The sequence below is a fragment of the Gigantopelta aegis genome, chromosome 3, assembly GCF_016097555.1.
Source record: "Gigantopelta aegis isolate Gae_Host chromosome 3, Gae_host_genome, whole genome shotgun sequence".
Classification (NCBI taxonomy): Eukaryota; Metazoa; Mollusca; class Gastropoda; order Neomphalida; family Peltospiridae; genus Gigantopelta; species Gigantopelta aegis.
In genome coordinates this window covers 51,977,522-51,999,024 of record NC_054701.1, presented here as the reverse complement: position 1 = coordinate 51,999,024, position 21,503 = coordinate 51,977,522, and the positions used below count along the sequence as shown (strand labels likewise).

The following is a 21,503-nucleotide window of genomic DNA, read 5'->3' as shown; positions in this document are numbered from 1 at the left end:
ATATTTTTGACGTTCATGCGATAATAAACACCAAAACTGTTTTGGTGTTTATCATCGCATGAACGTCAGAAATATAACATTCAATTCTTAAATAATAATGAAAATAATATACACACACAACAGCTCATTATAAGCTCAATGGGCTTTGAGGTAGGGTTGGGGTTTGCTTGGTGCAATCTCTTGTATAATGGCTCGGGAGATGGGTTTGGAATGGTTATAATAATAACTATTCATGTTTCTCCAAAACTTACCTGTACTTAAAATCTACATATTAACACAGATGTACTAGTACACTAACCACATATGTAGATTTTAAACTCTTTGTTTATTTAAACATAAATAAGACGCAGATAATATCCGTGTAGTTAGACCGTACTATAAAAACTGTCTTTGCACAGTTATCTTTCTTGACACTTGTGTAGATGAAATACATTTTTAAAGTATTATAACTAAGGCCGTCTTGACTTTTTTCAAGGGCCGTTATGACTTTTTCACTTTGGCCGTTTTGACTTTTGTTAAGGGCTGTTTTGACTTTTTCACTTTGGCCGTTTTGACTTTTTTAGGGCCGTTTTGACCAATTATTGTAAAGGACCGTTTAGTACTGGGGCCGTTATGACTACAATCCCTCTATAAGAGAGCTAGACGACTACTAGATTAGTAGATGGACATTTGGATGGTTATAAAACTCTCGATACAGTCAGAGACCAAGCTATGTAATTTTTTTGCAATCGCTGCCCATCAAACGGTAGTCAAGGATTCCCGCTCTAATACCACAACAATCCTATATTTGATGTCAAATACCTTTACATCAATCATTTTCGAGTTCCTTGATTTTTAAAAATCCACATATTACTCACTAATACACACACTACAGAAAGAAACCCAAAAGCACCCACATTCAGCTAAGCTTCTGGAAACTCCGATAGCAGTTTACTAAGGTCGCTGCCCACTCTGATTCCGTCTTCCAGGGAACATATACAAAAATACGAAAAGATTAAGAATAATAAAAAAAAAATATTGTATGGATGTCTTATTTAAAATGACAAACAAATACATTTGAGGGTAGCCCGAATACTCTGTAAGAGAGCTAGATGGACATTTGGAAGGTTATGATGCTCTCATTACAGTCGGAGACCAAGATATGTAATTTTTTCGCAATCGCTGCCCATCAAACAGTAGTCCAGGATTCCTGCTCTAATACCACAACAATCCTATGTTTGACGTCAAATACCTTTTCATCAATCATTTTTGAGTTCCTTAATTTTAAAAAATCCACATATTACTCACTAAGACACACACTACAAAAAGAAACCCAACAGCACCCACATTCAGCTAAGCTTCGGGAAACTTATAGATGATCGAGGTGGCAAGCAGCGTGCAGGACCGTTCAGAACAAACCACCAAATTTTAAAAACATTTTCATATGACCTAAAAACTCCATATATTTGAATACTTTAAAATACTATTCGAATATTTCGAATGGCAAATTAGCAAGTGAATATTAAAATATTCAGACCGAACACTAATGTACAATGTAGGTGACGAAAACTGGTTACTGATGTATTTTGGTTAAGTCACAATATTATTTTTTTTAAAATTATTTTAATCCCCTTCATGCTAAGCACATACGGCTGTAACCAGAGATCGCCACTGCTGCCTGTCTTTTGCCAGCAGCTCCAGCAGCCCCCAGCTCAGACTGCCCTCTCGGATTTCCTTCTCTACTGTCCTTTTCCATGTTTCTTTCGGTCTTCCTCGTTTCCTTTTTCCCAGGAGGCATCCATTGGAGTGCCACTCTTGGTAGGGCTGTTTGAGGCATTCTGATGACATAGCCAATCCAGTGCCATCTTCGGTGCTTGATCTCCGATACCAATGACTGTGTGGAGGTTTGTTTATGGAGTTTTTTGTTGGTTATGATGTTGGGCCAGAAGATATTCAGAATCCTGCGAAGGCACTGATTTTGAAAGACCTCCAACTTCTGACCCGATGGTCTTGGTCATTTTCAAGGATTCTGCTCCATACAGTAGTGCTTAAGGCAGTGCTTTTAAAAAGGCGTATCTTTGTCTTCAAACTAATCTTATATACAATATTATAGTATAGATAAATTCAGGAAATATTGTTTACAAATTTTTTATAATATTGACAATAGATTTTTTGCAAGTACAATGTATAAGTTTATATTTTGAATGTATATGTAGGTATGGTTTGATCATTCCACAAAGACCGAAGTCTATTTCCCTTAAGAAGCCTGCTGTTCGAAATGTGTTTGGAGATGACAGTGACGAGGTAGGCCCACTGGTTTAGTGTTTTTAGGTCACTGAGCTGAAGGCTCAAGTGACCTATTGCAATCTGTTTTCATCTGTTGTTCGGCATGTGTACTCTTTTCACATTTTCGACTTCTTCCCCAAAACTACTTAACCAATTCCAGTCATATTTTGTGGAAAGTTTCCTTAGTACATGGGGAAACAAATTTTTGATTTGGTCATTCTGATCCCACCAGGGGTCTGAAGGGTGGGGCACAAAAGACAAAAATTAAGCCAATTAAAAAAATCTCTTCTTTCACAAATTCTGTAAAGGTCAATAGATGGTTTATCTAATTTGTTAATGTCATTAATGTTTTGTCCCCTATTTTGTCCCCAGGGAGGAGGAGAAGTTTACTATTACTATATATAGTTACATAGTGAAATGCATTACACACTTATTTTTTTAACTTCTCCAAAACGGAATGGGCCTGAAGAGGTACTCAAAAGGGGGAAATTGAGCTAAAATGGAAACAAAATTAGGCTATTTTGAAACTGTAACTAAGGAAATATTTGTGAGCATAAAATATTAGCTAATTTAGCGAGGTTATATAAGACTAATATTTCATCATGCTAAACTTAAGAGACCTGCAAGAGACCTGCAAGAGACTTCTGAAAAACTTGTGTGATTGTTTTGTTGATGATTAACTGAACATGCAACAATGGTTACATACTTTTGATGATAGCAATAGTTAGCTTGCATGTTACCGAAATTTTCTACTAAATCTAATTTTCTGTAAGCTGCATAATATGAAGATATATCAAAAGTATAATTTCAGCTGATCATGTTATTTTTTTTATGTCTGGTAGTGCCGACATCACTAAAGTTTTATGTCACTCATATGTCACTTATTTGGATTTTGCTAAATTTTAAGAACGCAAATATTTTATGATTTACATTACAGTCAAACTTTGATAACTGCACCTTTGATCTTTTGAAACTTTGATCTCTCGATCTGAAGTGACGGTCCCGGCCGAGTTGCTATACAAACTAGTAATAACGGCCTTCGAAAACTCAAACTTTGAAAACTCTATAAATTCGATCTCTCGACCTAATTCTTTGGTCCCACCATAAAGATTTAATAGAGTGTGCACCTCTAAAACTTGACGCGTGTCGATTAATCAAAATGTCATTGCCGATAGTATTTTTAAGACGAATGTATTGTTAATCATGTCAATCAAGCGAAGTGTGCCTGTCTCGTGTGGTCTTGGCTGTTGAGGATTAAGGTGACACTTACAGAATAATAGATTGCCAACTAAGCGGAACGAACTGATCCTGTATTTGGTTGTCGGTGTTTGTATACGTAATACCTAATTAAATACACACTTCAAAGAGCATTTGTACTAATTGTTAGCGCTGTTTGTCTTTGCTCTCAAAGGCATGAATCGTGTCAAACTTTAGCTTTTCTATTTATGTACCAGTCATTTAGTTATGTTAAAAATTGATACATCACAGATCGAGAAATCTAGGGAAGGATCCAGTAACATGGGGATAGCCAGATCAGTTTTAAAACGTTCTGCTTTCTTGTCATCCAAGCAATCTCGCATAGGGCCCAAAAATGGGGGTCAGTGGCCAGATTGGAGAAAGAAAGTAGAGGTGTGAAGTGTAAATAATATTGTTATTTGGCATTCAGTGTTTTATTTGTTAGTTACATTCCGCCATGTTTTGACATCTGTAAAATACCTCAATTTTATCATTTACTTTCTGTTATTTATATATGTATGTAAATGCCATCTTCTTTTGGGTTTTTTTTTCTGTCTATAAATACATTTAGCCTTTATGCCCAAGCATATATTTCAGATTCATCTGGGTTATCTTTTTTGGTTTGTTATTTACTTACTTTTACAATATACGCAACATGAATGTACCACAGGTGTTGAAGATGCCAACAGCTGAGGTGGGGTAAGATGGGGTGGCGTGGGGTATGGTGACAGTGATATATTAATTCGCCTTTTAACTGGGGATGCATAGTTCAGAGTTCAGAGGTAGGCAACAAAGTGCAGGCTTCTTACAATATTAAGTGAAATCAACCAGCTGCAATGCAGTTTCACATTTTAACTAATACATTAATTTCGAAACCTCGAACTATTTCCTCGTCCCCTTTAAGTTTGACTGGTTATTGATTTTTTGTGTGGATATATGTACCTGTAGCTACATATATATTGTATATAATGTTTTATATCTACATGTATTTTTCAGTTGTGTGGCTAATGTGGTTTGAAAAACATTTTTAAATTGGTTTTTAATAACTTTGGTATTAATTAGGTTTTGAATTAATTATTAAATGGTTATAATATTCAGGACATGTTGAAAAGTCATTCATTAGTAAAATAATATTATATTAACTGAAGTACTAAGTTTTGTGGGAAATAGGTCACTTCTTTTGTTGTTTGTAGCAGAAAGGTACTATGTTTTTAATCCACTTACCGTACATGTATGTTAACAAATAATACATGTGGGTACATGTACATAATCAAAGAGATGTCATTAGTAATAATAGTTCACTGATTACCATTTTATTTACAGGAAGCTTCCAAGCTTCAAACAAACTCAACTATGCAGTTGAAAATTAACCAAACAAAAGTGAAAAAACAGGTAAGTTTTTGAAGAAATTCACTCCAACTCTGCATGGTAAAGTTCATGTCAATCAATCAATAAAATATTTACATGCTCCTATACCACGAAGGTTTCGAGCATGTCTATCCCAGGTTCGGCCACCGGATGCCAGTAGTCCAACCTGGGACAGAACAATTACTGGGGCAATTTTGATATTTAAACAAACAGGGAAAAAGGACTTTACAATAAATAATTTTGTGCGTTATTTTCCCAAACAATATTTAATATACAGCAAACAACTAACAATTTGTAACTCAAATTTAGATCGGGCAGTCCTAAATATAAATATATTTTTAAATGTTTTTTAAATATATTAATTAGCCCTCAAAATAGGGGTGGCAGGTGACTAGGTTAGGCTTCAGCCACAGGAGGGTTTTTTTAATAGGGAAATATGTTTTACTTAGGGGCACCCATCGTATTGGGGACTTCGGTGTGGCCGAAACCGGGGAAGGCTCGGGGGGTGGGGGGGTGGGGGGGGGTGCAGTCCCCCGGACAAACCTAACACCCCTTACGGCCAAAACCGCCTACGCCTACCGCCCTAACCATCTTCCGGTGGAGTATCCCCCACCCACCCAGCACCCCCCCGGCCAACCCAACCATTGTGCCCTCCAGTCTTGGTGCCCCCATCCTTAGGGGCACCCATCCTATTGGGGACTTCGGTGTGGCCGAAACCGGGGAAGACTCGGGGGGGGGGGGGGGGGGGCAGTCCCCCCGGACAAACCTAACAACTCTTACGACCAAAACCGCCTACGCCTACCGCCCTAACCATCTTCCGGTGGAGTATCCCCCCCCACCCAGCACCCCCCCCCGCCAACCCAACCGTCGTGCCCTCATCAAAAATTAGGCCCAAGGGCCAACGATTCTACCAGAGAAGAAGAAAAAATAATAATAATAATAATTAAAAAAAAAAAAAGTATTTAAACAGGGAAAGTTAAGCGTCTGGTGAGTCTGGCAATATAAAAACGTATCCAGGCGATTCCAAGTCCAGGGGCGCCTCTCCATAACCCTGGAGAAACAGAACGTTATGCCATTCATCAGACGCTGGCACCACTTTAATTTAGAAACCTAGCGCAAGTTCATGTCATACATGTACATCTGTAGAACTAATTAAATGTAATCGGAAGAAAAGAAAGGAATCGGTTATTGGATGCCAGACACACAGTAATTATGACATTGTCCAGAGATTGAGAGAAAGCCCCCTTATCTATATATATATATATATATATATATAAAAAAAATTATTAGCAGAAACATATTATTCATGTTTTCTCCATAACATCCATTTCCAGTGGACAATGTTTTAGTAATGAATAACTGGAAGTCGGATCATGACATATGAGGGTAAATGAATAAAATTCTGGTGATCCTCAAACTTTTAATTCTAGAATATAATAGGTCATCTCCAAATCAATTTATGATTCATATGAAGTTAAAGTTGTGTAAATAACCCGCGAACAGAACCATCGGTTGTGTGAATTACTATGTCGTGCATTTCTACAGTTTACATGTAATGGATTTTGATGTGGTTTCTAACAGACCTGTCAACCCTCCCGGATTCCGCGGGAGACTCCCGGTATTTGATCAAGTCTCCCGCGGGAAAAACATTTCTCCTGGGAAATCGTTATTTTCTAAGCATAAAAAAAATTCAACCTACTGTGGCTGTGTATTGACATTCAGTGTTGCCATATATAAAACTATCCAATTTAGTCCTAATAACTCCTCTTTCTCGTAAAATGTCTTCCAACTGGATTACATAACGCAAAGTTCTATGGCTGGAAGTGCCAGAGTAGACTGCGAACGCATGCATCAATACACCCGATGTCAAAATCACATGCCAAAGCGAGACAACAGAAAGACCAATTAGCTGTATAAACAATACTTGTATCAATTAGATTTGTAGGTTTGTGCAGTAAAATGTTAGCAACAAGACTACACTTCAAGGGATTATTTTCCTACAATTAATAAATCTTGTTTGACATAACGTTACTCACGGAAATAGGTATAATTCCGGTATATTTCACACGATATCAGTAATGAGCATTTACTTATGATTAGTAGAAATGATTAGTGGAAATACAATGTTTATTGCATGGTTATAGTGATTTTAAATCAGTACAACGCCATTATACCTTATTGTAGTAAAAACTGAATATTAATTTATAAGATTTTTACCTATATAAATTTCTCTTGGGTCTACTTTTCACAAAACACAAATAACGATGATGCAACCTGTAAGTGTAATACCGTAAATGTACTAATTAATGTTTAAATTTGTTAGTGTTAAGATTTTTGGATAAAAGAGTTCTTTTTAAAAATATGTATTAAATTATAATAATATTTAAAAATAATTAAATATATAAAATATATATATATATATATATATATATATATATATATATATATATACTCTTCAAAAGAAGAAACGCAAAACCACATTGTCGTAACATTTGGAGAATTGATTTAATTATTGAATGGTGAGTCCGATAATTACCAAATGTTGCAGGATTGTTCACAATTCACTCTAGTCCATTGTGAGTAAGTGATAGGACACACCACCAAGGTCAAGGTCATCTGGAGTCAATACCGGGTGTGGCCTCCGCGTGTGTTGACAACTGCCTGGCACCGCCTGCCCATTGAAGCAACCAGAGTACGGATGACGTCCCGGGGGATGGTGGCCCACTCGGCCTGCAAGGCTGCTGCCAGCTCGGGCAGGGTCTGGGGCTGTGGTTGTCGCTGTCGGAGGCGTCGGTCCAACTCGTCCCATAGATGCTCAATTGGGTTCAAATCCGGTGATGTCGATGGCCAAGGAAGGACATTAATGTTGTTGTTCTGTAGGAAAGCCGTTGTGAGACGTGCTGTGTGAGGCCTGGCGTTGTCATGTTGGAACACTGCGTTGGCGTTGGCCATAACTGGAACGATGTGTGGCCGGAGGATCTGGTCAATGTAGCCCTGTGCATTCAGGTTGCCCTACACGTGGACCAGGTCAGTTCTGCCAGTGTGTGAGATGGCTGCCCACACCATGACACTACCCCCGCCGAATCTGTCCACTTCCTGCACGCAGTTTGCCGCATAACGTTCACCACGACGCCTATACACGCGACATCTTCCATCATGACGTCGGAGCAGAAATCGGGACTCGTCACTGAACCACACCTGTCTCCATCGCAGTTGAGGCCATTGTCGATGAATCTGGCACCACTGCAGTCGGAGTCGACGGTGTTGTGGTGTTAAGATGACACCTCGAACTGGACGTCTGGCACGAATTCCTACCTCACGTAGGCGGTTCCGTACGGTCTGGTCGGATATCCTGCGCAAACCTGGTATTGCTGCGGCTGTGGAGGTGGCAGTAGTCAATCGTTCCCGAAGGTGGCGTACCCGGATGTAGCGGTCCTGCCCGGGGGTAGTGACCCGTGGTTGACCGGATCTAGGGAGGTCACGTGTTGATCCATGTTGCTGGTAACGGTCCCACAGTCTGGAGATGGTGCTTGGGGACACATGGAATGCCCTGGCAACGGCCGTTCTGGATTCGCCTGTGTCTAGTCGGCCGATGGCATTGTTTCTCTGCGGTTCACTGAGACGTGGCATGTCCTGGATTGTCAACTGTCGGCCAGATACAGAGGCCAGGCAAGCGAACACCCTGCACTTTTATACTGTCGGTGTTCATGTTGCACGTGCAGACAACGCAAGTGCAGTGGTGACATGGTTTGCACGTGGCTGCGTTTTTGCGAATATTCACATTTTGGAACTTTATTGTACAGTAGCTGCGTTTTATCGAATGTAACCGTGGGAATGTGTTTGGGACATGCAATGACCTTATATTCACAAAGCATGAACTGGTAGGAAACATAAAATTGGAGTTATAACCCATTTGTACCCTTTTGCGTTTCTTTTTTTGAAGAGTATATATATATATATATATATATTTTTTTTTTAATACCAATAACTAAGGTTGAGAAGTATACATGACATTATGTAGTGTACATATAACTTATTGTAGTACTTTTTAAAAAGTTGTGTTAAATCGTGTGCAGTTAAAAAATCTCCTGTTTTTTGACAAAATCTCCTGCTTTTTCAACACACACCTCCTGCTTTCTCTTGACTAAAGGTTGACAGGTCTGGATTCTAAATCTCCACAAAAGTCACCTTGCAGGCATAAATCACTGACCTCCTGACCATGCATGTAGTTTTATTGTTTAATGTCAAAAAAGAGAGAAAAGATTACAGTTCTTTTTCGTTTGTTTGTATGGTAGGATTTTATTTACAGTGCTTTTCTTATATACATATTATGGTAATGATTCATATATTTCATTCTTTTTCATACCTGAAGACCCAAATGGAAATTGACAAGGCTCTTTCTGAAGATCCAAATGTGTATGAATATGACAGTATTTATGACAACATAGTTGCTAGCAAATCAGCAGCATGTGTGAAGAACACAACACCAGCAAATGAGAAAAAGGCATGTATTTCCCTTCAAACTGTACTTGTGATTACATGTAGGGCAAGAAAAGCATTCCAAAGAGCTACTGGAAATGTGACACGCCTAATGAGACCATGACATTATCAGGTGACCGTAATCCATTGTTTACACTACATATTACAGGTTTGTAGGAATTATGACAACTGAAGTGGCAGATGGGGGACACCATCTCTATTGAGGGGACACAATCTCTAGTGTGTGGATGCTGGTCACATTTTAATCTTTATTCATATAGAAAGGACAAAAAAACAAACATATTGTTAGGCCTACAGGCCTGTATTATCTTCTAAAGTTACTTCTTTATCATTACTGACTGTACTTTTCAACATTGCATGTTGTCATTCAAAAGTCTTGTACCCAGATTCTTACCAAAAGCAAGTGTTTGGATACATTATGGCATGTGTGCTTATGGTTAAAGGAAATCTGTGTTTTCCAAACTTTCATTGTATACCATCAAGAGTAAATGTTATAATCTGCGGGCCAAAAATAATGAATAAATTATCCATCATAAATGGCTACACATTTTTTATTGATGATATTAAAGTTGCACATTGATAGCTTTGATCAGTGCTGGTGTGTTAGTGATGTTTTCAAAAACAAATTAGGCCTATTAGTTATATTCTACTCATATTGCATACTATTTACTTAATGTACCTGCAATTTGTACGTGGGTCTAATGCAACTAGCGTACATAGGTCTACTTTTTATTGGATCATGTTTATATTTGCTGTCATGAGCAACTGGGTGCATATATTTTTCACTAAAATGGTAACTGATGACAAATTTGTTTATATGCTGTGGTGTAATAACGACATCTCCAATATTGAGCATTTGGAGGCTGAGTGTAAAATGGATTGTAAGTGTAGAAGAGCCTCAACAAAGTTGTATGGCCTTTCTTAATTTATAATTAGTAGATCACAGATGCAATTGCATCAGCATGTACAAAAATTAAACTAATAAAATCTCTGTATTATTTACACAGAATATTATATAGTATTTTCCTTCTAGTTGAAAATGTTTGATTAATAAGAATGTTAAATATTATTTAGTAAAATTGTTGTATTATTCTTCCACAGCCAAAGTACATAACAGGTCTTTTAAAAGCTGCAGAGGTAAGGAAGAGAGAAGAAGAGAAGCGGATGGAGAGAAAGGTTCAGAAAGAAAGAGAAGAAGAAGGAGATAAATATGATGACAAAGAGGCATTTGTAACATCAGCATACAAGAAGAAGATGTTGGAAATGCAGGAACAAGAGGAAAAAGAAAGACAAGTAGCAGCAATGGAAGGTGAATTATCAGTCCTCACAGCCAACAGGTTACTTAATCACCATAGTGAATGATGCCCTCAACACATGGCAATATTATAGCCATTGGTAGCTGGGATGTCCAGATCATTCCTTGGCTTGAAATGTAGGGGAAATGCACATGGTGAGAGGTCAAGTAATGTATTCATAAAATGATAACAAGTTTTTTTCTATCTAAGGGCTGGGTTGTAGATGCATTATAGATTGTGTGAAATGATGTGTGATGATCCAACACACTAAGTGGATGCTTTTAATCATTTCACATTCCAGCTAGAACTTTTTTTATTTCATATCTTCTACCAACAAAAATTTTGTTTTGTTCATTTGCGCATTTCAAACTAATTTCTTCAGATCTACTACACCATGTCTATCTAAATTTGGTGGGGTAACATCCTTGTACCAATTTCAGATAGCATTTGGAATGTGTGAAGCAGGCATCAATATCAGTGACTTTGCTAGATGTTTTGGTGTACAGACATTTCAATCGACTAACTATCCCTGGACCCACCAATGACCTTTCTCACAGTAACAGGCCCTGAGTTAAGTTGGCTGTACAGGTTTGGTATATCCAAACCACAACCCTCCAAAACTGGTTGCAACCAGCCACCATTACTGCTTATCAGTTACACATCACTGCCCAAACTGTAAGAAACCAACTGAGAGCACACAACTGCTAAGTACATTTTGTATTTATTTCAACTTATTTTCGTGCTTATATTCAATTAAGATTCAAGCACACTGTCCTGGGCACACACACCAGCTATCTGAGCTGTCTGTTCAGGACAGTGACTGCAGGCCTCCCAGACCTATATTTCCTATAATTTTTATAGGATCCTATAAAACTCCTATATTGAGATTCATTTCCTATATTTCCTATATTTGACTCAATTGCTTTGCCAAAATGCCGATGAATGCCAATGAATAAAATTTGTTACTGAGTTATATTCACAGTGAAAGGCAGCCAGCCTGTCAGAAATTCAGAAGATGCTTTGAATGTGGGAGATCTGTATCAAGTGCCAATCAAGATCCTGCTCACCTGATGAGGTGAGGAGGATGTATTACTGATAAAGATGCACCAACTTTCAAAGTATCCTGGATATCGGCATGGACTGCTGGCAAGCCTTGGTATATATTTGTTGAGGTAGTAGATGGTATCTTGTGTACATACGCAAGGTAAGAACATACCATTAGTAATGTAAATGTCTTTAGAAATCTGTGTAAAATGCCTATAACCATGGTAATCGGTCCAAATTTCCCTATAAAACTCCTATATTTGACCTCAAAATTCCTATAAAACTCCTATATTTTGGTATGCAAATTCCTATATTTCCTATATTTTAATATGTACAAGTGGCTGGGAGGCCTGACAGTGGGTTAGTTGTTAGTGGTTAGTGAGAGAGAAGAGAGTGTAGTGGTTTTACACTTACCCATTGAGTTGTTAAAACTCAATCTGTGTTGGAGCCGATACTGGGCTGCAAACCCAGTACCAACCAGCCTTATATTCGATGGCTTAACCACGACACCACCGAGGCCAGTGCTAGGCACAGTGGCCAGTAAGGTGACCCATTCTGACACAATGCTATGTCTGAGGTGGCAGGATACCATATCTGATGGACCAGAATTTATTTGGTGAAATGTCCTCTTCACTGATGAATCTAGATTCAACTTCACAAGTGTTCATTATAGAGATGAAATCCTTGCTGCTGCTGTTCTTCTCTATGTTCAACACGATAATACATTCCACATGTTTCTGTATGAAAACCTCTTGGACATGTTGCCCTGGCCAGCCATGTAGTCAGACCACAGTAACACCTATGGTATGAACTTGTGGACATGCAAAATCTTCAGCTGTAGCATGTCCATGTAGAAGAATGGCACAATGTCCCAGTTATGTTGGTGAACAGTTTTATTCCATCCATGAGACGACGTCAGGCCTGCATTGATGCCTCCAGTGGTCACATGTTCTACTGATCTACAGGAATAATTTAACATTTTTGTGAGGACTGATTTTGATTTTCAGGGGTAGTGGCATTGGTGATTATTGTGAGGTTAGCATAGACCCACAAAGTTACATTATGTTACTGACACCTCCTTTGTAATGATGTATTTAATTTTTACCAAAATGTCATCCATGTAGTATATTTATTATTAAGTTTGTTTAATATTCTCAGAAATGCTTGATGTGACAAAACAGAAAGATATGAGTGGCTTCTACCGGTATCTCTACAGGGAAACGACTGGTTCTGTCACCATAAAGGAAACTCATCCTGAGTAAGTTCACTTGTTTCTTTGAACCCACCACATAACCAACTGCATAGTCACCATATCTCACTTATTATTGATACTTTGTAGAAATTATGAAATATGTTTGTAATCAGAAAAAAATAATGGTGTTTTGGAGCACAGACGTGTGATATATTATATTTTGAATCATGTGTCAGGCATTCCCAAATAAATGCAGTGTCAACATGATTTGTCAAGCTCATGTTGGGTAATGATAATGTATACATATTGCTTGACCGTTATCTGCGAAGTAGGGTAAATAGAAAAAACAAAAACAGGTTATTAAAAAAATAATGAAAACATGCTTATACATTAATTTATTTTAGTAACAAACATTTTAGACAGTGACAATCCTGACTAGTAATAAATTGATAGTTAGATGTTCGCGGACTATCCAGAAACAATGCCTAGTATGCCTTCAGATTACCACATCCATTTTTCACCCTGTCAACTTCATTATGTAAAATATGCCATAACCCATGAGTAATTACATACTGCTTAGGATGACAGGTTTTACATTTTTAAAGTATACCTAAAGCTATATAGTGCTGTGTATATAGCAGCATGGTCTGAACTTGGGTGGAGGTAGTGGACCATATCGTCTTCATTTTCCATGGACACCTATATGAATGGTCTAATATTGCACTGTACAAAAACAGGTTTTAGCCTTTGCAGGAGTGTTGGGCGGTGTGGTGTCTTTTGAACAGCTACTCAGATGGATGATCTGTAGAAGAAAAACACTGACAATACACAAACTAACAGCAAGGCTCTAACTGAAGAACTTGACACTGACAGCAATTTTGAGCCAGACTATTTTTAAAAAGTAAATTTTGCAGCAAATAAACATGACTGAAAGGTTATGTAATTTGCTGTGTGTGTTCTAATTATTTCTGATGCACAAAATTGCAAAGGGGGGGGGGGTCTAAAAGCATTTGCATAATGTTTGTTACTCCCTTCCACCATGGTGTGATTTCACCAACATTAAGGCTGTTTTTCTTTGGCAATCTACAAGATTAATACACACACACACATGCACACACACACGTGCACGCGCACACACACACACATGTGCACACGCACGCACACACACACACAATGCCAACAAATCTGATCATGTTTTCATTGCTGGATCAGTGGTCCGATTCTCTGATTGTGTTTTTGCCATCTCAACCAGTTCCCCACTATCAAATGTAGCAGGTTTCCTCTAAGACTATTAAAAGTGACCAACTGTTTGACATTCAATAGCTGATGATTAGTAACTCATTATGCTCTAGTAGTGGTGTTAAACAAAGAAAAACAAGAAACGAAACTTGTAAAAACAATAATAAGTCAACCAGCGGGGTGTCTGAAAGTCCATAGTATTTGCAAAGTCTGCTACATTATTAATCAAACACTGCATGTTTTGTTACACACCCCAAGACACCACCCCTAGGACATTTCGTAAGTTACAGTTACAGACTAGAATAACAAATAACATCAATCTAACTTTCACAGAAATGGAACCTTTGACATTATTATTTTTTTGTAATGGAGCCTTAATAGTAAGTTTTATTTCCTTATATCACAATGTCGTGGAGATTTCATTCTACACAGCATTTATTTTGCAGTAGAATATATTGGATTTTTTTTCAAGATGTATTTTTTCCTTATTATTAAAAATAAAATATACTTTATGCACTGAAAACAGATTGAAAGTAAATATTAAAACAGTAACTACACTGTTATTATTAAGTATGTGAATCTTGGCGCCATCGGACATGATTGAAAAACATTAAGCGAGTTCCAACTAGTTCTTTGAACTCTGTTGACTGTTCATAACGTGCTTTGCAGGAACCACTGGATTACAGTGTGGGGTGACAGCTTATACATTGTTGAACCGTGGCTATGGTGTCAAGTCTGGGTGTTTTATTTCCAGTAAAATGTTGAACATACATTGTACAAGTCACTTGAACTGTTATGGTCGACCTGATGATGAGATATTTGTAGATATACATCTGTGGAGAGAGATCGTCCCAATAGTTTTAATCAAATTTTCTATGTCATTTATATTATAAAATATACTGCTCTTTTCTGGTGCCGAGAGGCCTAATCTCTACCCCGCCCCTAAAATAAAAAGCTGTTGCGATTTGCAGATTTCCTAACATAAACTATGCCGTTATTAAAGAAAATTGTTTTAATTATGTATCGCATTAAATATATTCTGACACTTTGATGTAATATAATTAAAAGATAAAGATTGAATTGGCATGTCACTGCAGACTAACTATGCTGTTTATGGTAAACTGTCATTCCCTTACAATCACATTGTTCTTGATCGTGCACATGTCATTTGCATGTTGCCTGTTACTTTACTTTCAGTCAGAGAATACTGCCACTGGTGTAAATGAATCTTACAGCACATTGACAAACAACACAAATAACAAACTAATCATTCAGATTTACTTAAACCAAGAGTTCCAAGCATATTAACAGTAAAATTGCTGTGGACACTATTTTTTCCATGGCATTTTGTTTGCCATGGTCATGTTCTTAATTGCAAGGGTTGCATATTAACAGAATGCTTCTGTTTGCTGTAAGCCAATTTTTATTAGTGTCCACTGATATAGTCAGGATTTTATATTGTGTGGGGGAACCCACATTAAGGTGTGTGTGCGGCAAGCACATTGTCTATGAGTTCAGTTATGTGGAGACAGGAAAATATATAACGTGGTGTTTAAAAAAAAAAAGAGGTGTGATTGGGGGGAGGGGGAATTGTCCCCATGGCCCTCCTCCGGCTTCTCCAGTGTTAGTTGTCACGTAGGTTACATTAAAAAATAGTAAATTTCGTCTTCAAGTAGGCAGAACAGAAACCCCAAGTCCTGGTTCCTACAGATCTGCATCACTTAAGTTTGGAATTTTATAACTTCAATTTAGATGTAAACTAATCAGGTCAGGGAACCACTTGAATTGTATTGACATGACATTGTAATCAACGTACTAGTAAACAAATAAACATGTCTTTGTTTTCTATTAGCAGTGCTAGACATTATATTTATTGTATATAAAGCAAAAATGACTGTGTCACAAGGTTCTGCTGTCAGTGGCCCTGTGTACGGGGCCCCATAAAAACAAAAGAAGCAAAAACAAGAACAAACCATCTTGAGTTAATGTTCCAATTATAATCTCTTGACTTATGTTGTTTTAGCGAATTCACCATTATTTTGTCTTGAAATAATATATTTGTAATTATTTGCCATGTATATAGCCAGTCCTCATTTGCCACGACTATACAGATTATAATACAGGCTGCTGTACACATAGCCTTTCCACTCATTTCGACGTATGTTTTAAACTTCCCTTAGTAGAGTTCCAAGATTTAAAAATGGAACTTGTTCAGAGGGTTGTCATGGATTTCCATTCATCGTGGTTCAGTTAAAATGTGTTGGGTAATACAGTAGCCTGTAAATCAGTGGTGTTATGCCTTTAAGCCTGTTATAATTATTATTTTTCAATATGTTTCGTGCTGTTTTGCATTTGCAATAGTGCTGATTTGTGTTGTCTTTGTCAGTGAGAGCGATAAGGATGTGAAGAAGGAGCCAGCAGCTGATTGTGAACCTAATAGGGGAGACAGCGATAGTTCGGAGTCAGAGTGTGATCGCAGGTTAGTTTTAGCGGGGTCAACAAACAAGCATTACAGCATGCTGCCATATCAGTACACAGGTTAAGACTGCACATTTTACAATTAGTTGTTAAAGTTTTATTTTTTTATCAAAGACAAAATTGGTGTTCTGGAATTCAGAAGGACATTTGGTTTGATCAATAGACTTTGCTTTTAGCAAGAATTGCAGATAAATATATATTATAGAGTAGATGATCCACTTTATTTTCCTGTATAAAAAATGAGGATCTCTGAGATGTAGTTTAGAGCATTATGGAATTAAAGTATAACAGAATGAATGAATGAATGAATGTTTAACGACACCCCAGCACGAAAAATACATCGGCTATTGGGTGTCAAACTATGGTAATGCAAATAAATAAAGTGATGATCAACATCAGTATAAAAATTCAAGGTATAAACAAAAACAGTGTAAAGAACTGTGCAAAAACACAAATATCACAGAATCTTACGGATACTGAATCTTACTCAAAACTTCAATTTTGTGCTGTATTGGCCATTCTCAAAGAGAATGTTACACCCCTGCACCACAGTGAGGTTGCAGCACACGCAGGGGTAAAGTATAACAGAATTACGAGCGAAGTAACAGATGAGATAATCATACATACACCTGTCTCTTAAAAGTGAAAGTTTGTTTTGTTTAACGACACCACTAGAGCAAATTGATTAAACAATCATCGTCTATTGGATGACAAACATTTGGTCATTCTGACGTGTAGTCATCAGAGAAAACCCGCTATGTTTTTACCAATGCAGCAAAGGATCTTTTATATGCACTTTCCCACATACAGGAAAGCACATACCACAAGCTTTGACCAGTTGTGATGCAATGGTTGGAATGAGATTTTTTTTTCAATTAAATGCATCCACCAAGGTGATTCGATCCTGTGATGCAAACACCTCAAGTGAAGACTCAACCGACTGAGCTAAATCCTGCCTGTCTCTTAAAAATTACCTGCAATATTTTGGTGGTTTTAGCAAAATTTCTATTTCACCTGCTAGGCCTAAAAAATGGACTGATTTTCTATTTTGAGCTATGCAGTGTAAGAATGTATTGAAAAACATGATTATAGACAGCAAACTTAGAATGTTTGTACTTAATTTGGGCATACTTATTTTACCCACACCCTTTACCGCCTCAAGTTTTGGTGCAATCTTACATCCTGTCTGTGTGTGTCAGAGGAGGGGTGAAGTTTACTAGAGGTTTTTTTAAAAATGAAGTTATATTGTAATTTCTTCACAACTACTAGGTCATTTACAACTAAATATGGTAGGAAGCTTCCTTGACCCATGAAGGAAAAAAATCATGAATTTGGTAATTCTGACCCCTCCCCCTAAAAACTGGGTATGATGCATTCCATAAGTGTGGTAGGTTGGGTCAACAGTTTACTCGGGTAATCGTTTAGACCCATGGGCCTCTTGTTGGTATATCAAATCAAAAATAATAAATCAACATGTAATTATTAAAGGCATACTATCATGGATTTAAGGAAATTGATAAAAAAAAATGAAAATTACATAAATTTTTGGAAACCAAATCTAGCTATCGCATCACCTTAACTGAACCATGATGGAGGGAAATCCATGTCAACCCTCATGGCAATTTTAGTTTTTTAATTAGAGACCATTGCCATAATTCAGTTGTTTGTACAAAATATGCTTAATAAGTGGAATATGGTGGTTACATAGATGGTTGAATAAAGTACATTTAGGGACAAATCCAATATATATTTTTTCAGGTAATACTTTGTTAGGCCATTTCATAGGTCAGTGGTCTGATTATATGCCTTTAAGACTAAAATATTTTGTAAGTTGATGAAGCATAATTGAAAATGCATCTCTGAGCACATAACATGTACCCTTGTCACTCGACCTACATAAAAATTATCTAAATGCTAATTATTCATGATCAGGTCTGTTTCCGCATTGTGATTAATGGCCGCCTATATTTTAATTTCCACCTGCTATTTTTATTCCTAATGATGACACTGACTTTGGTGAATGAAATGTTCTGATCCTTAAAAAGGAGAATTAATGTTGTGAGTATAGATGTCTTTTTAACTCATTAATTCTCAATAAAACGTAGTAAGATTTTTTTTGTTTTTCAGATCTCCACAAAATCAAAAAGCTCAGTCAAATTTAAATCATAGAGAAGGTAAGAGACGTGAACATTCAAGGTCAGAGGAACGTGAAATTATAGATACAACACAAAGATCAAGATCTAGAGAACGAAGGAAAAGGTCAAGATCTGTAGAAAAGAGAAGCCGGTCACGGTCTTTGAACAAGAAGTCAGAGGAAAGAAGACAAAGGTCACGATCATTAGAAAGAAGCAAACATTCTAGATCATCAGGCCAAAGAAAACTTTCATCGTCTCAAGAAAGAAATAGCAAAAATAGAGGAAAACTGTCAGCAGATGGAAGAAACAGGTCACGGTCTACAGAAAGAAGAAAGAGAAAACACAGGTCACGGTCAGTGGAGAGAAAACACAGGTCAAGGTCGGTGGAGAGAAAACACAGGTCAAGATCGGTGGAGAGAAAACACAGGTTAAGATCAAGAGACAGACACTCTAGTGACGTTATCAACATAACAAGTGACAGAAGTTTTGACCAAACAGCTGTGTCTGATAACATAGATAAAAACATCAAAGACAGTAACACCGAAAGTTCTGCTGTGAACACAGAAAACAATTTAAATACTAAAGAGACAGATGATGCTCAAGCATCCGATAATAAACACAGGGTAGATGTTAAGAGTAAATATACTCGGAGAACAACAGATTCAGCTGTAGAAGAAGCAAAGAAGCGGTATTTGGCTAGGAAATTGGAGAAACTTCAATCCAGACCAGTTGAAGAGGGTTAATTTTAACAACACGTGTTAAATTTCCCTCATTCATCTCTTTTAGCACTAATCTGTAGTTTTGTAAATGCCGTTTGACATGAGTGAGACTTAGGAAAACCTGACTGCTCTTTGTGAAGAAGATTGTTATCATTCAAATAGGAATATATCAGATTAGCCACATGTTTTTAGTGATCTTTGAGTGTTGGTAAAATGGATATGGGTCTATAATTTCCAGGATCTTCCTTTGCACAATTTTTTAAAATAGGTAAATGTTTCCTTTGCACATTTAAATGTATGAGGGTAATGATTTGTTTTGACACTTGGGTTGATGATATGCATTATTGACTCAGTAATTTTGCTGCAGAGAGTTTCATGGTCTTTGGTCTGATATTATCAATCTGCAGATTTATTCACATTCGTGTTTGGAGTAGTTTCTCTTAAATGGTCATTAATGCTATTAGGATTACAGTTTGAAATATTTTTAAGTAGCTTATCAGGTAACTCACTGAAGTATAATATTTCAGTTGAATAGATTAGCAATTTCACTTGGTGGTGATGCTGAGGTACGCTCATTTAGATATTTTTCAAATATAACCTGTGGCCTGATTTTCTCCAATGGCCTTGTTTGTAGTAACTTTCCTTTGCTTTCTTTATTAAACAGGTAACTTTGTTTCTCCAAAGTTTATATTTCTCCCAGACTTTTTGTTTGTGAAATGTGTCACACGAATGTCAAGCTTTAATTTCTGGAGTTAACCAGCAAGGTTTGAACGGTTGCTTTACTCGTTTAGTTTTCATTGGTGTTTGGTTATAAAGGATCTAGGTAAAAAGTTTGTTATTATCCACATGGTTCAACATAACCAAGTTAATAATAATCATATGAAGCACACATGTAATAACAAGGGTGATGATGTAATTTTGGAAAGCGATGTCATAACATGACATTGTTTTCTCCAGTCCCAATTCAGACTTTGCATGTGAAATATGTCATTTCGTCGTCTCCTAGTTGTGGTTGAAACATTTTGAAACGGTCCTTGTAATTCATAAACATTAACTAATAATATGGATAATAAAGAAATTATTACACTCGAGTATGTGTCGTACTGATTTTTACGAAACGTGTGTCAGGACACAAGCTCATATAATAATCTCTATACATTTTCCAATAGTGCTCAGTATTACATACTGTTTTATTTTATTATTATTATTTTTTTTATTATAAAGTTTATTAACCTCAGAAATAAGTTTGGTTGTTTGAGGGTTGGGGGACCCTGATATCACTACCTTACAGTCATGTTATAGGTTAGAAATTGTACATAATATATCAACTGAAAATATATAGGTGTATACAGTACATTACACTAGTAATATGAATATTCGTACATGAAAAATAAGCATTTCTGGTTTTAACAGGTTTTAAATTTCAAAATAGAGAATAGTACACTTTGTGTTATTAATCTGTGCCTATGGGGATAATATTAAATGGTATAATCTAACAAAAGAAAAGAAGAATGAACTTGATGTAAAGAAAAAATTAGGAAAGTTTTTTTTCTAAGAAATCCATTTCCAAAACAAGCTACGGTAGTTGTTTTCACTATTTTTTCATTTGCTGTTTATTTATTTTTTAGTTCATTCTGTAAATCACTTACAAAAACATTTTCCCTGAAGTTTTTGAAATCTCTGTATGTTATTGTAATATGATTGGATGTTTTTGAACACTGTATTGTTCTTCTAGTTGCACAAACAGGGTAATGGTCACTAATGGCATATATAGGTACTGGAGTTGCATAGATCTGTTCTGGCTTGTTTGTATACATGGGATCTATTAATGTTTCTAAGTCAGCTGTGATTTTCGTGGCTCTGGTGATGATAACATATTACAATTTTGCTATTCTCGAGTTAATTATGCAAACTTTTATGCATGTAATTGAGATTGATTAATCAGGCCCATTTTTTGGAAGCAGAGGTGGTCTGTGTCCCCCACGTTTTTGTACCTACTCTATATAAATAAAGATAAACATGTGGCCCTCCA

The 21,503-nt window shown here is 36.8% G+C and overlaps 1 protein-coding gene across 2 annotated transcripts in view; it reads left to right on the top strand.

The window, feature by feature from the left end:
• Positions 1–21,503, top strand: part of LOC121368214 (nuclear speckle splicing regulatory protein 1-like) — a 23,567-nt gene extending 2,064 nt beyond the window's left edge. For both annotated transcript variants that reach the window (XM_041492849.1, XM_041492848.1), the window contains exons 2-8: positions 2,196–2,283; positions 4,825–4,893; positions 9,242–9,373; positions 10,471–10,678; positions 12,867–12,966; positions 16,526–16,618; positions 18,745–21,503. In XM_041492849.1, the coding sequence (XP_041348783.1) occupies positions 4,855–4,893; positions 9,242–9,373; positions 10,471–10,678; positions 12,867–12,966; positions 16,526–16,618; positions 18,745–19,495 (1,323 nt within the window). In that variant the 5' untranslated portion in view covers positions 2,196–2,283; positions 4,825–4,854 and the 3' untranslated portion in view covers positions 19,496–21,503. The remainder of the gene's footprint in view (positions 1–2,195; positions 2,284–4,824; positions 4,894–9,241; positions 9,374–10,470; positions 10,679–12,866; positions 12,967–16,525; positions 16,619–18,744) is intronic.